The sequence below is a fragment of the Saimiri boliviensis genome, chromosome 12 (genome assembly GCF_048565385.1).
Source record: "Saimiri boliviensis isolate mSaiBol1 chromosome 12, mSaiBol1.pri, whole genome shotgun sequence".
In the NCBI taxonomy this organism is placed as follows: Eukaryota; Metazoa; Chordata; class Mammalia; order Primates; family Cebidae; genus Saimiri; species Saimiri boliviensis.
Genome location: NC_133460.1, coordinates 10,292,404 through 10,308,137, shown reverse-complemented (window position 1 = coordinate 10,308,137; position 15,734 = coordinate 10,292,404). Strand labels below are relative to the sequence as shown.

Below are 15,734 nucleotides of genomic sequence, written 5' to 3'. Positions count from 1 at the left end.
AGCAAGCTGAGGGGATCAGTTCAGATTTTGAGGACCATATTGCACCAGGAATTTTTCTTCAATTGATAAAGACTAAAAAGCATTTATGAACTGACCGTCTACGACACACTCGGCACACAGCATAGAAACAGCAGATTCATGTCCACAGAACACACTGGCACAGATAGTTGGCTTTTACCTTCCCCTGCTTGACTTTTTTCTGACAAGGAATTTTTATGTCTAATCATATGCTGAAAATAATTGTTTTTGTTTTAGATGGAGTCTCGCTCTGTTGCCCAGGCTGGAGTATGGTGGCGCGATCTTGGCTCACTGCAACCTCTGCCTCCCGGGTTCAAGTGATTCTCCGGCCTCAGCCTCCTGAGCAGCTGGGATTATAGGCGTGTGCCACCAAGGACAGCTAATTTTTTGTATTTTCAGTAGAGACAGGGTTTCTCCATGTTGGTCAGGCTGGTCTTGAACTCCTGACCTCAGATCTGTCCACCTCAGCCTCCCAAAGTGCTGAGATTGTAGGTGTGAGCCCCCGCCCCCGCCCACTCTGAAGGTTTAAACTGGCCATAGGGTCAATCATGGTCTATGACTACCTATTAAGTCAAAGCAATCAAGGAGAACGGGGCAGTGCCGCTTAGCCTCTCTGGTGTGTGTGCAAACAGATAAGAGCTCAGCAGCACAGCTAGTGTGGAAGGCCCGGCCCAGGGAATGAAGAATTGGCCATGCCGCTTTAGAAGGACAGTGTGCCGGGGTCCTGCACCCTCTCGGACACCTCTATGACAGGCATGATCACTGCATGGAGAGGGAGGGCTTGCTCCAGGCCACCTAAGGCCACACCTTTTTCCCTCTTTAGTTTCATTCTTCACTGTTTTCGACCCTTTGGAAATTAAAATCTATAAAATGCTCTTGTGAAGAATCTCTAGATTCTCTCAGGAATGAATAAGAAGGTGCTTGTAGACAGCCCTTGACTGACAACCTCTTTTAGAGCAATTTTAATCGTGTTTTCACCTTGCTTTTTAGTGTTTACTTGTCCAAACTCCTTCTGTTTAGGAGCAATTACTCCCAGGGGGACGGGTATTATGGATGTTTAGCAACGGCGGAACTTTCCATGAGGACGCATACAGAACACTTTGAAATTAACCACAATAACTAAAGAGGCTGAGAGGCGCACAGCGCCACCAAGGCCGATAGCTTCCCATGTGGCACCATGCACCAGGCAGGTCCTGGCATCCACAAAGCTTGGCAGCATTTCACTGAGTGGGAAGACCATGAAATACACCATGACACAGTCACAAGGAGTTAACTATTTCAACAAGCAGACCGAGAAGAAAGACACCGAGAAAAGAAAGAGCCCGTGAGCGCGCACCATCTCCCGACATGCCAGCGGGCAGCATCCTCACCTTCGGATGAGTTTGATGGATTTGAAGGCTTCGTCCATGTCTCCGATGGTGACGAAGAAGCTGAAGTGGAGCATGGCGTCCCGTGTGGCCTTGTCACAGTCCTCCAGCCCCACGAAGTCTCGCAGGGGTCTCCTGGCGACCATCTGAGGAATGTGGTGGTACCCAGACTCCACCTTGTCTTCTATGTCCAATTCTTCAGGCTAAATGACAAAGGACCCATGTGTTCGTTAATTTATACGTAGAGCTGAAGCCCTCACTCAGGTCTCTTCCTCTAGATTTATCTCCATTGTGGGGGGGAAATCCCTCCGCAGACAGACACAGATATTTAGCAATAGGCCAAGTCCCTGCCAGATGCACTGAAAACCTTTAGGGTCACTGGAAATGGTCAGGGCTTTTGGCTCTGGTTTCAGATAATGGGTAAGCAAAGGCTGTCCATGCATGGATTTGTTTTTTAAGCTCTCTTAAAATACAGTAACAGCAGCGTGATTTCAGGTAGAATTTTCCAACACAAGACGCTGGACTGGTTGTGTGCCCTCTGTGGGTGTTTCTCAGCCTGGACAGTGCGGCCCCACATGAAACAGGGAGAAGTGTGGCTGCAGGCCCAGCATGAGAGCACACTGCTACAGCGTGCTGGGCCACAACTTCCACAACTTCGCTCGAGCACCGTCTTCTCCCCAGTCCCTGGAAATTGGAGCTTCCGAGGGATCGCTCCGCCACAGGCCCCTCCCCCACTCGCATTCTCTTTCATCATTGGTCCCTTCCTCCAGCGGGGAGCGGCTCTCCACACTCTCTGGGCTCTAGCCCTGCCCTCAGCTGGGTCTTTCTCTCTGCAGGTCCCATTTATCTGACAGCACATGCACTCCCTGTGTGAAAGGGATCATGACGCAGCCCTATAGGATCAGGCTTCCCTGGTCCTGTATCTGCTATTCTGTGACTTCCTGAAGGGTGACTCCAGCCACCTGCCTACCCAGCTCCACTCCCATCAGCTCACTGCTCCCACAGAAGCTGACCTGTGGCCCCAGTGAGTAGTCCTTATCGGCAAGACAGCACTTGGCCTTGGTCTCAAAGAAAACTGGGGGATTTGTCAGCCCCAGCTGTGACGGGGAGGCCCTTCCTGGCACAGTGCAGAGCATAAGCAAAGGCCCCGAGGCATCGCGGAGAGGCACTGGAGGGTCTCAGGATGACACAACGGGGCCCATCGGCAGGGTGCTGAGCGCTGCAGAGTTCGGACTACTTCTTCACTGAGTGGGAACTGTCAGAAAACACACACAAAAACAGGGAATTCCTGCCTGCTATGGTTTAACTGCAAGGAAGCGGCCTGACCTCTGATAAAATGTCAGCTTGGTGTGAATGAATGGGAACCCAGTTCTCCATGTAAATGGGAATTCTCAGCATTCAACCATGTCCTGCTCACAGCCCTGTGAGGCAGGGGCTGTCTATCCCACATCACAGCTGACTGGTCACATGGTGTAGGGGCAAGGTCCTAAGAGCTGCCAGACTCAGATCTACCCTAAAACCTTGGAGAAACTAGACAGAGCCATTTGAACACAGAGAGAAAATCTGAACAAGGGCAGTGTTTACAGAGAAAAGACGTCATGGCTACTCCTTACTAGACTTGAAAGGCTGAGTTATGAAAACTCCCTTTATTGCAAATGTAGGTAAGCTAAGTACTTCCTATGTCCCACCTAGCAGACGAAAGAGCTGCTGTGTCACATATTCCAGCTATGACCACAACTGGCGGGCTCCTGGTGAACTTTGCTAGGTGAGGGGCGTCCTGCTCAGATAGCAAGCTGACGCTGAGTGTCTCAAGCTTCCAATAGACCTCAGTCAAGTAAACACACAAGCTAAGCCGAAAGGACTGAAGCACAGACAAGTGTACTGAAAATAAGGGAAGGAAAGGATCTCAGGAAAATGACATGGTGAAGGAAACGACACATGACCTAGGTGTCTGTACTTACAACTGCGTCATACACGCCTGCTCTCTGGAACAACAACTATGAGGAGTGGAATGCATGAGGGAAGGTGAGAAACGAGAGAAAGAAGAACAGACATATGAATGTGTGCAAGACACAAATGCCACCATGCAAAATTATGGGAAAGAACTCAACAGAAATAATGTAAAACATTGTTAACACTCTGAGTTCTGAAATCAAAGAGAAATCAGAGCATATAAGATATGTAAAGCAAGCATGAAATTCAGAGAAACGCCAGTCTGGTGACACTCATCTACTCAAATATGGGAATTAAGGAAATGCGCACTGACAGAGCAGGGACCCCTCTATTTGGTGAATCACATGATGCGTTCCCATTCTTCATGAAGCTAGACTGCCTCCACTGCAGAGAACAGCGTGATGCATAAACCAGAGCCACGCTGGCCTCTTCTGGCTGTGCAGCCTGGCTCTGTGTGGTGATCAGGAACACGACCGCCAGCCGCATGCAGGTTTGCGCTTGTGTGAATGCTGTTAATCAATCACTGCACACAAGGTTCCAGCAGAGCCCGAGGACTAGAAGCCAGCAAACACCTGGTCATGTCACTGTTGTAAGTTAGGCAGTGTGCCCCCTGCCCCACCGTGTCCTTTATTCGAGATCCTATGAAGGTGAATGCCAGTGCAGGGGTCTGCATGGAGCCAGTGCGCCTGATGGCCACTGTGGCGGCGGCTGGCACAGTCAGGTCCCGGGTTAGCTTCCATAGCCATGCATGGCTGCCTGTCCTTCCTTTCCTTGAATGTCCCTCTGGGGCCTATGCCCACTCTGTCCCAGTTTAAATGCTCTCTTGACCCACCTTGGGTTATAAAAGTAATACATGCTTATTGAAAAAATTTAGAATAGTACAGAGTCCATTCCTTTTTTTTTTTTTTTTTGAGATGGAGTTTGGCTCTTGTTGCCCAGGCTGGAGTACAATGGTGTGATCTCAGCCCACTGCAACCTCCACCTACTGGGTTCAAGCAATTCTCCTGCCTCAGCCTCCTGAGTATCTGGGATTACAGGCATGTGCCACCACACCCGGCTAATTTTGTATTTTTAGTAGAATAAGGTTTCCCTATGTTGGTCAGGCTGGTCTCGAATTCCCAACCTCAGGTGATCTGCCCGCCATGGCTTCCCAAAGTGCTGGGATCACAGATGTGAGCCACGGCGCCCGGCACAGAGTTAAATCTTAAGGTTGATAAACCACCATACGTGAAAATCCAAAAGCAATCCAGGTCAGAGTCTACATGGTTTAGTCCTCCCTCTGACGTGTGAATAGGAAGTGGCAGGGAAGGCTCTGCATGTGTTTGCTGAAGGTGTGTATCTAATAGGAGAGACGCTTCCATGTTTCATGGAAATAAAAGCAGCAGCAGCTGGTGGCATCCTAGTTCCTGAAAGGTGGAAGTTGGTGGCTCCCAGCCTCCTGCCTGTGGAACCCCTGTGGGGCTCACACTGGCCGGCACCAGATGGGACGAGTCTGAGCCTTAGGTCAACAGGCTCCTCTCTGAACAAGTCCCAGTGTGACTCAGGGTGCTCCCAGAGGCTGAGAACAAGAGGTGGGTGAAGCGAGGGGAGCGACTCACTCAGAGCCAGGCACTCCGCCGGGTCTCAGGATGCTCCTGCTGTTCTGCAGAGAAGCTGCAGATCCTGTGATCAGCATGCCCTTTCCGAAGCAGAGGACGACTTTGTTTCAGGTCCAAAAGGGACCGTGGAGATATGGAGACTAAGTCACAGAGAAGTAAATAATTTGTTCGAAATAAACCACTAGGGTGTGCGTACTGATCATGATCCCATTCTCTCAGTAATTTAAAAATAAGTCCATGCACATGAGTCACACACACAAACAGGTGTCCAGAAGCCCACTGAAAGGAGCCCCCAGACTGCCCACAGCGACCGCCTCTGGGCTGGGATTATGGAGATTTGTACTGTTTGGGTCTTTATTTCATTCTTGGTAGTTCCTAAGTTCCCTACAGTGAATACAGAAATGTGTGATTTTAAGAAAGCAGCTAGAATTTTAGAAAGATGGAAAAGCTAAAAGGCGTTGAGCATTGGGGGAAAAGCCAAGGGGAAGGGTGCAGAGTCCTGAGTCCTGACAGAGAACCCCTTCCCCTGGCGACGCCACTCATTTGAGTGACTTCTCTCTATCCTCAGAGCAAAATCACTTCCAGGATTCCCCAGACAGACGGCAGTATTTGCTGGAATTTCGGGTGAAAGTTAGCCCGGATGGCTGACCCTGGCTACTAAGAAGGAGGTCCTGAAGAGCCTCGAGGGCTAACTCATGTTTCAGCTCCTGGGATTCTTGGAAGAGTCCAGCCAAGCAAGGGGAGAGATCAGAAATACCTGCGCAGATTTCATGGTTTCATACCTTTCTCGTGAAGTAGTAATAGGGCACTTCCATCCCCAGAAGACTATGGTAGGCAGAAGGCCGGGGGAAGCTCTCATGAAGCAGGAAGCCGTGCTCTTCAGAAATGAAGAAGGACAGAATCAAAACATCTGCCTGGGAGAGAGAGAACAATACTGTTCTGTTTTTCAGGCTTATATAAATATCTGGGGTCCAAGTGCCTTTTGCTTCATGGATATACTGTGTCATGGTAGAGTTGGGTGCTCTGCTTTGATGATACTATCTTTTATCTGTTCCACTTCGGAAAATCAGCCATGTCTCCTGGAAGGAGGCGCCTTGTCCAGTTTGTGACCACTGGACCCTCCCGAGTGACTGATTTTCTTGCAGCAAAGGCTCATCATTCCCACCCTGAATTGGTGACTGCAACTCAAAACAGCTTTCATGGTTTCAAAGTTCTCCCCATTCAGCTTCTCCACTCTGATTTAAATATCAACAGTGGCAGGCCAGGAGCGATGACTTACATCTGTAATCCCAGCACGTTTGGAGGCTAAGGCGGGCGGATCATGAGATCAGTGGTTTGAGACCAGCTTGGCCAACATGGGGAAACCCCATCTCTATTAAAAATACAAAAATTAGTTGGGCATGGTGGCCTGTGCCTGTAATCCCAGCTACTCAGGAGGCTGAGGCAGGAGAATTGCTTGAACCTGGGAGGTGGAGGTTGCAGTGAGCTGAGACTGCGCCACTGCACTCCAGCCTGGGCAGCAACAGCGAGACTTCATCTCAAAAAAAAATAAAAAATAAAAAAAATCAACAGTGGCACCACCAACAAAGAGCCCCAACCCTGCTTTCAAGAAACAGGGAACATGCAATATGGAAACCACATGCTCCATGGGTCCTTCACACAGGAGCAAAAGAAGCAGTACCAGGACCTGTGCCTGCACCTGCAGCTGCGTTCAACGGGAAACCATAAGAGGTGAAAGGAAGGTAAAAAGCCCATCCCTGCTACCTGGTGTGAATTCAGACAAGGTTGCAACATCACACAACAGACAAAAAGAGCCCTGTGATCAAACTGTCAGGAGACTGCCCTGCCACGCCTTTGTCTTCTCTGGGTATGAGTCCACCTGTTCTCCCAGCTGCCTGGGTCATCTCCACAGCCTTTATCTTGAAGTGACTCCTCTGGCCATGTCTTCCTCTCCCCACTGTGGTGGTAGAGATGCCACCTGGACATATCCTCCCGCTCAGCGTCTCAGAACCAAGGGTGGATTTGCTTCTGAACTCAGGGTATCAACACTGGCTAGAGACAACTCTTACTATAAGAGAAATTTGTCTGGCACAAGGAAGACTTCAGACAAGTCCAGAAATTTAGGGCTGCCCGCTCGTAGCTGAATTACTGGGGAGACTACACATAAATTCCTCGGTGAATAAACAGGTTAGAGGCAAAACAGATCACTGGGCGTCCCAGGAAATGTCTGATGTCCCACAGGACACAATGTTTGGAAAGTGTCAAGAGAGGCCCAGCCCCTGTTGGTGTTGGGGGATGGAGGGGTCCAGGGTCCAGTGCCAGGGCCCTAAGAGCTTGCCAGCGTTGGGGAAGGAGCCCTCTGGAGGCTGGGGAGCCTGCTGGTGAGGGCAGGGGGCAGGGGCCTATCTGCCTTGGTGTGCAATTAACAAGGGGTACAGCAGCCCTCAGGGTCAACCACAAGATGTGGTGACACCAAGGGGTTAATTCATAGTCACTGCTTCAGTAAAGACTTCTGTCTTTACTGGATGTGGTGGCTCACGCCTGCATCCCAGCACTTTGGGAGGCTGAGGTGGGCAGATGGCCTGAGATCAGGAGTTTGGGACCAGCAAGACAAACGTGGGGAAACCCCATCTCTACTAAAAATACAAAAATCAGCTGGGTGTTGTGGCAGGTGCCCGTAATCTCAGCTACTCAGGAGGCTGAGGCAGGAGAACCACTTTAACCCGGGAGGCGGAGGTTGCAGTGAGCCAACATTGTGCCACTGCACTCCAGCCTGGATGACAGGGCAAGATTCTGTCTCAAAAGACAAAACAAAGGACTCTGTCTTAAAAAACAAAACAAAACAAACAAACAAAAGACTTCTGTCCTAGAGAGAGAACCACATGTAGCAGCTGAGATAACAAGAGAACCAAAGTTCTCCAAAGTGTGGAGCTGGCCCCTGGGCATAACCTCAAAGAGGACACACCAAGACACCCTGGCTTTTCTGCATAGCTCAAGACAGGCCTAGCACTGGTAAATCCGCAGAGAGGGTGTTGAGCTTACAGCGGCGCTACTGTCAGTGGGAGCCGTGAGGCAGATGCTCTACTTCATGTGAATGAATTTTCAGGAGCCCTTTCCCTGACCCCACACTAGGAAGACTGTTTCTATTAATTATTCTTTTTTTTTAGAGATGTGGGTCTCAACATGTTACCCAGGCTAGTCTGGAACTTCTGGGCTCAAGCAATCCCTCCCGCTTTGGGCTCTCGCAGCACTGCGATCATGGGCGTGAGCCACTGTGCCCGGCCTATGGAGATGTGAAGTCTGGCACACGGCCACTGAGTGTGTCTGAACACAAACATGACAGGCAGAGCGTACCATGGGGCTGGCGTTCCCGTTGTGGGGCTGCCTGTCCGCAGACTGTGGCTGGGAGCCCGGCACCTCCTGCACAGCTTCACAGACGAACAGCCGGGGTTCGCTCTGGTCCCAGAAGTGGTTCATGGGGACATAATTTTTCAGCCCCTCATCCGTAAAAAGGTAGCTCCTAAAAGACAAGGGAAGACCTGTCTCAACCACCAAGGAGGGCACTCCTGCTATCAGCCTCCCTCCCACACACATTCCCAAGGCCTCCAGGTACTGTCCCAGGCCACGGGGTCCACGCGCTCAGCTTGGGGAGAACCTCGGGGGCTGATGGCCATGAGCCCTGCTGGAACATGCTCTCAGTTTTTAACGACTGGGCTAAGTGTCCAAGCAAAGCCTGGTTTGAAAGGACCACAGAAATAAGAACTTTGACTCTGGAGGCCTTATGGAGGGCCCAGAAGAATCCCCAAAGCAAAAGGGACTCTTCCTTTTCTCCAGGACCAGCAGGCCAAACTCAAGGTGGGACAGCACCCCCTGCTGGGGGGGGGCAAGACTTTGGCTCCATGGTCATGGGGGGGGTCCTCATCCCCCATGGGTCCCTGTGCAGTGCTGCCCCTTGTACCCAGTACCTCCCATCTCTAAAGTTCCATGTTTGATGGGGCCAGAACTCAACAAAATGCTGTGGGAGACCCAGTGACGTGCTGGCAGGGGACACTCAAGGTCTCAAGAGAGAGCAGGTGCCCCAGGTGAGAAGGCCTGTGAGCCTCATCCATCGCCCCCAGAATGTCATGAACCCAGGCTGCAGAGAGGGACCCTGCTGGGCAGCACGACCCATGGCGGCTGCACAGAAGGACGGGACCCGGTGCGGCAGCACATGAAGACCCCCAGGAAGGGGCCACACCCAACACTGGAGGTGCCCCCACAGCCACGTCCGGTGCCAGCACAGAGCAGAAAGCAGGGCAGAGGAGCGAGTGCCGTGCTCCAGACAGGGCGGCTCTGAGGCCCACAGAGCCCAGGGACACAAGCTGGTTCCCGTGAGGTGAGATGAGCCTGGCTCCGATGAGAACAGACGGAAAGGAGGGGGCGAGATTCAAATGCGAAAAGGAACTCAGAGGCTCCCACGGCTCCCGGGGGAAGCCATGAATGCAGGCACAGAGTTGTGAGGAAACAGCCTGAATGAAAAGAAATTTCAACATGAGACAAGCTGTGGACCTGGGTTACGGGCAGCAGGGATTAGCGGAAAGGTTCATCTAAGGTTTAAACCTGAGCAGCCAAGAACAGTGGCAGCAGGGGTGAGAGCTGGCACTTGGTGGAGTCAGGTGTCAGTGACTGAGGCAGGAGAATGGGGCCTGCATTTGGTGAGCAGTGAAGATGGCTACTTCCACATGGAGTCACTGGCAGAAGGATGAGGTGAGGCCACCATGTGAAAGAAGGTTCCAGAATTGGGCCGGGCTTGGTGGCTCAAGCCTGTAATCCCAGCACTTCGGGAGGCCGAGGCGGGTGGATCACGAGGTCAAGAGATCGAGACCATCCTGGTCAACATGGTGAAACCCCGTCTCTACTAAAAATACAAAAAAATTAGCTGGGCATGGTGGCACGTGCCTGTAATCCCAGCTACTCAGGAGGCTGAGGCAGGAGAATTGCCTGAACCCAGGAGGCAGAGGTTGCAGTGAGCCAAGATCGCGCCATTGCACTCCAGCCTGGGTAACAAGAGCGAAACTCCGTCTCAAAAAAAAAAAAAAAAAAAAAAGAGAAAAAGGTTCCAGAATTGGATCTGAGGAGGAAGGTATGCGGGAGAAAGAGGCAGGGAGAATTCAGTGGGGCTGGACAGAAGGAGTGTGTCTGGAAGGAGGGGCCTGATGGTGCTCAATTAGTGGAGCAGGAAAAAAAAAAAAATAGAAAAACCCAGCACCAAGCCCGGCCTTGTAAATCCTCTGCTCCTCTGTGAGCTCGGCGCAGGCCCAAGGCACCCGACCCGCTTTCCTGCCCTGCTGGCCTGGGCTACGTACACGACCACGTGGGGCATCAGTTGCTGCTCCCCCGGGACCACCGGGCGGGCTCAGTTCTACGGCCCCTGAGTGTTCACTTTGTTTTTGCGCCTCACTTTGTGCAGAATCCAGCATGAACTATGAGTGGAATATCATCAGCACTCAAAGTTCTTCTGTGCACTCACTCGTAGAAGGAACTACAGATACGGTGAAGACAGACAATTATTCTGCCCGGAAGTACGTTCTCTAAAGAGACAAATACCCCTACCATCCGAGACACTGACAGGTGTGAGTCCACCGCATTCCTCTTCCAGCCGTGGCTCATGGGCCACTACCACAGATTCCCCGCTAGAACCCTTCTAGAAGCTCAAGTTTCCACTCAGCTAACTGCAGGACCTTCCACCTGGAGGACAGAGACTACAGACTCACATCTCTCCACTGCCTGAGTGTGCTTCTGTTTTCCTCTTTATTTTTCCTACTGGGGCCTGCTGGGGCGTTTTGAAGTCTGGCATGTAACTTAGCAACAACCTGGCACGAAGCTGAGAAGTAACTGAAAATCATTTTCAGCGTTGTTTTCCAACAAAATCCTCCTGAACCACAATCTTACTTATTAGTCTCTTGCTCATTATAGGACAGCGTCTCTCTGTGATCAATTTGTCCAGTCTTGAAGTCGAAGATGGTCACTGTGTCCATTTCAACATCGTAGAAGCAGATTTTGGAACTGGGGCTGCTGTCGGCCTAGGAGAAGAGAAAACCAGAAAGCTCATGGTGCCTGCCTGGACCGATGGGTTTGTGAGCTGTGCGAAGTGGCCGATGTAGCTCACATCAAGTGAAACACATCTGGTGTCCCTAAGTCTCTAGGCCGCTCGGTTTCCAAGAACTAGCACACTTTCAGCATTCACAATTTGTTGGTTTTGGTGTTTTTTGAGCCAGGGTCTTGCTGTGTTGCTCAGGATGGGAGTGGTATGATCTTGGCTCACTGTAGCCTCCACCTCCTGGGCTCACATGATCCTCCCACCTCAGTCTCCTGAGTAGTAGGGACTACAGGCACATGCCATCATGCTCCACTAATTTTTAAATTTATTTTTTGCTAGAGACAAGGTTTTACCACATTGTCCAGGCTGGTCTTCAACTTCTGGACTCACACAATCTGCCCACCTCGGCCTCCCAAAGGATCACAGCCATAAGCCACTGTGCTCAGCCCAGCAATCACGATTTGAACATTAACTTCCTTTTGTCCCACTGAAACAGGTTTTGAATCACGACTTTATACTTTCAGAGAACTGGAAACAAATTCTAAGAAATTAGGTCCAGCTGCTCTCAATAGTAACCTGAAGTAGGTTAACCAAGGGAACCAGAAGGAATCTGGATTCTGATAAACTGAATTTCACACAGGTGAAAATCAGTTTATCAGAATAAATGAATAAAAATGAATTTCCTTTTCTTTTTTTGAGACAGGGTCTCATCTGCCACCCAGGCTGGAGTGCAGTGGTGAGATCATGGCTTACTGCAGCCTCAAGCTCCTGGGCTCAAGAGATCCTCTTACCTCAGCCTTCCAAGTAGGTGGGAATACAGGCATGTGCCACCATGCCTAGCTAATTTTTAATTTTTTTTTTGTAGAGACGAGGTCTCGCTATGTTGCCCAGGGTGGTCTTGAACTTCTGGGCTCAAGTGATCCTCCTGCTTCGGCCTCCCTAGTAGCTGGCATTACAGGTGCAGGATAACTGTGCCCGGCAGACACTCCTTTATCACAGCTGAACTTTTCCACTGTTTCCTTTTGCCATGGTTGAGTGGTCCCCTTGCTCCAGCCTCTGCCTCCTCCCAGCCCCATGCTCTCCCCTTCAGTGCCCCAGGACCTTGTGCTTTCCCTCTCTTTTGGGTCTTCCTGTCAGTATTAACCCCTCGGAATGCATGCTGACCTTTTCTGGAATGCGCGGTCTCTGCCCTGTGCCCCAGCTGCATTCGCTCCTTGGTCCCTGGGCTTGGCGAGGCCCTCTGGTGCCACTGGGCTGCTGCAGGGGTGAGGGAAGCCGTGCTCCTGGCTGCCTCCTTCTTGTGTCGCCTGCTCAACTGGCTTCCCAGGGCCCCACTGGCCGCTTTTCCTCCTTGGGGACATCCTCATGCCCGTCCCTTGAGCTCTGCCTGCAGCCCTGCCCACCAGCTGCCTCCCAGGCATCTGCCCCTCCGCTGCAGATGTCTCCTCACCAGATCTCCTTTCCTGCCTGGCTGCAAGGGTTAGAAACGCCACCTGCAGCCCTGTCCTGCCCCACCCCTCAGCCAGTCCACCCAGACGCCCACTGCAGCTGCCCGAGCCCTCCAGTGGCTGCCATGGAGACCAAGTAGGCAACTGCACCCACCGCCTCCTTGACCCATCTTCTAGAAGCAACCCTCTAGAAAGATATTGACGTTATTCTCACCCTTCTGCCCCAAGGTCAAAGTCAGCTCCACCTGCAACAGCCTTGGCCCCACCCTTCACCATGAGTGCAGACCCTAGATGAGAACAGCCTCTGCCAACGCAGACCTCTGCCCTCTGCTGTCCCCACGAGTCCTCACCCACTCACTCCTGCCTCAGCTTTGGCTGGGCCATCACCTCCTCAGCAGGCCTGGCCCAAGCTCCCCCAGCGTGACACCGCACAGTCCACACCCTCCGCACATGCACCTCCTTCCCAGCTCCAGAGGCTGTGGGAGCCCTCACTGCTGCCTGCTCATCCTCAGTTGGCGGGCAGGGTCCATGTGCTCACTCGAGCACCTCGTGTCCACAGTGCCTAGCAAAGCGCCTGGCCCACGGCAGGAGACCAGTCAGTTGCACGAATGAGCAAATCAATAGGGGAACCAGCACTGGCAGAAGGGAAGGAACCAACCACCTCCAAACAGCGCTGCCATGCCCCACTGCCCCTGCCAGTCCCCCGCACACCCACATCACCCTGCTTCTCTGAGCAGGACGGATGAGGGCTCTCCTTCATGCCCAAGAAAACTGAGTAGGATGAGGAAGGCAGGCACTGAAGAGGAAGCAAGCAGCTCTCTGACAAGAAAATGACAGTTCGATGAAGGAAGACTTGGAGAAAGGCAGGAGACAGAACCTTGCAGGAGTGGAAGGAATGGAGTCTGGGTGAGGACCACACTGGGGAGGTCTCCAGAAAGGTGGGAGAGAGAGACCTGGGAGAGGAGGTGCAGGAAGGTGGAGCTGACCAGAGCACAGCACACGAAGATCCTTGCAGGACGAGAGAGGCATGAGGAGGCAAAAGGCCTGGCCTGGGAGGATGGCGAAGTGGACCACTGGACAAGGGGCAGCCTCACCTTGCTGAGGAGGATGCTGATAGTGCTCCCGCTGCTGTTACACCGCACAGAAGTGATGCCCCCCGCCCCGGGGACCAGCTCCATCAGGCTCCTGCAGCTGCAGTGTGCTTTCGCCTCCCTGTGGGAAGGAAGAAGGACCTCAGTGTCCAGCAGAGGCCCCGTTCCCGATTCTCTGCCTGCTCTGAAACCTCTGTTCACAGCTGAGTGCTGCGTGGCTCCTCAGCTGCTTCTCACCCTTGGTGGCACGTGTGCACCATGAGGTGGGTCAAATGCAGAACACAAGGTGAGTTCCTCCCCTCGGGTATTCTTTTTTTTTTGAGATGGAGTCTGGCTCTGTTGCCCAGGCCCGAGTGCGGTAGTGCGATGCTGGCTCACTGCAACCTCTACCTCCTGGGTTCAAGTGATTCTCTTGCCTCAGCCTCCCAAGTAGCTGGGGCTACAGGTGCCTGCCACCACACCCAGCTAATGTCTGTATTTTTAGAAGAGATGAGGTTTCACCACATTGACCAACCTGGTCTCAAACTCCCAATTTGGGTATTCTTATGAGCAAATATGAATATGAGTGCTTCATCCCCTTCCTCTTGTTCAAGGAGCTTATTAAAAATTCTGTTCAAGGCCAGGAGTGGTAGCTCATGCCTATCATCCCAGCACTTTGGGAGGCTGAGATGGGCAGATTACCTGAATTTGCAGTGAGTTGAGATCACGCCACCACACTCCAGCCTGGGCGACAGAACAAGACTCCATCTGAAAAACGAAAACCGACTGGGCGCGGTGGCTCATGCCTATAATCCCAGGACTTTGGGAGGTCAAGAGATCAAGACCATCCTGGTCAACATGTTGAAACCCTGTCTCTACTAAAAATACAAAAAATTAGCTGGGCATGGTGGCACACGCCTTTAGTCCCAGGTACTTGGGAGGCTGAGGCAGGAGAGCTGCTTGAACCCAGGAGGCGGAGGATGCGGTGAGCTGAGATCACGCCACTGCACTCCAGCCTGGGTAACAAGAGCGAAACTCCATCTCAAAAAAAAGAAAACGAAAACAAAAACAAAACAAAACAAAACAAAACAAAGAAACAATGTTCTGTGCCATTCTGTACCTGGAGTTCTCCCTTCCCCTCTGTTTTGGTAGTTTTTCATGGCACAGTGGGGACTGCCTCCTCGTTCTCTGTTCCAGTGGCAGTTTCCCATCTTAGGGATACACTGAGCTATATAACTTGCCCCCTGCCAGTGACATATAGCTGTTTCTACTTTGCGGCTGACGTAATTAATACTAAGTGTGTAGTGGTAGCTCCTTATTATTTTAAAAATTGTGTTCATACATCCTCAGTTCTTCCCTAGTGTCTATTTCCTATCCCAGGACCCATCCCAGAGTCCGTGTGGCACTTAGCGGCCACGGCTGCATGGGCATCTCTCAGCTATAAGAGTTTCTCAGATTCCCTTGTTTCTGAGGAGGAGTGGTCACAGTCACTGCAGGCCGCCCTCCACTGGGATCTGCCTGGTGCTCCTCGCACCACTAGACTGCAGCCCCAGGTGTCCGGGAGGACAACTCAGGGTACAGTGCCCTTTGCATCAGATCATGTCAGGGGCAGACGCTATCAACCTGAATTATCACTGCTGATGCTGGCCGGCTCACCCGGCAAGGGAGCCTGTCAGTCTCTCCAGCGTGGAGTCCTCCCCTTCCTGTGCCGGGTCCTCTACACTATGGAGTCAGCCTGTTCCTATATTGTGCCCTCTGCGTGGACCTCAGGAAGCACCAGCTGCCCTTGGGGAGTGGGGAGTCCTGGCTTGCCCCACTCACGAGGGTGGAGGTGCCACAGAAATCATGTAAAGTTCTTTTCTATGGGAGATGTCTCTTTCCCCGTTTATTGACTGAATCATTCATGTCATTTGGACTCACACATATTTATTTTTTACTTTGCGGTACAACTCAATGCTACTTTGTTTGTTTACTCATCTGTATCAGACAGAGTCTCGCTCTGTCACCCAGGCTGGAGTGCAGTGCAGTGATTTTGGCTCCTCCTGGGCTCAGTGATCCTCCTGCCCCTGCTACCTGGGTAACTGGTACTATATATGCAAGCCACCATGCCTGGCTAACATCTGTTTTTTGTGTTTTTTTTTTTCCTTTTTTTTTTTTTTAGAAATCCGGTTTCACTATGTTGTCCAGGCTGGTCTTGAACT

The 15,734-nt window shown here is 51.7% G+C and overlaps 1 protein-coding gene across 4 annotated transcripts in view; it reads right to left on the bottom strand.

The window, feature by feature from the left end:
- The window catches only part of IFT140 (intraflagellar transport 140), a 105,675-nt gene that overhangs the window by 48,428 nt on the left and 41,513 nt on the right, over positions 1–15,734 (bottom strand). For 3 of the 4 annotated variants that reach the window (XM_074381784.1, XM_074381783.1, XM_074381785.1), the window contains 6 exons: positions 14,236–14,301; positions 13,558–13,675; positions 10,868–10,998; positions 8,291–8,456; positions 5,719–5,850; positions 1,389–1,588 (listed from right to left, as the gene is read on the bottom strand). In XM_074381784.1, coding sequence (XP_074237885.1) covers positions 1,389–1,588; positions 5,719–5,850; positions 8,291–8,456; positions 10,868–10,998; positions 13,558–13,675; positions 14,236–14,301 — 813 coding nt within the window. The remainder of the gene's footprint in view (positions 1–1,388; positions 1,589–5,718; positions 5,851–8,290; positions 8,457–10,867; positions 10,999–13,557; positions 13,676–14,235; positions 14,302–15,734) is intronic. The other variant, XM_003928378.4, reaches the window with a different exon arrangement.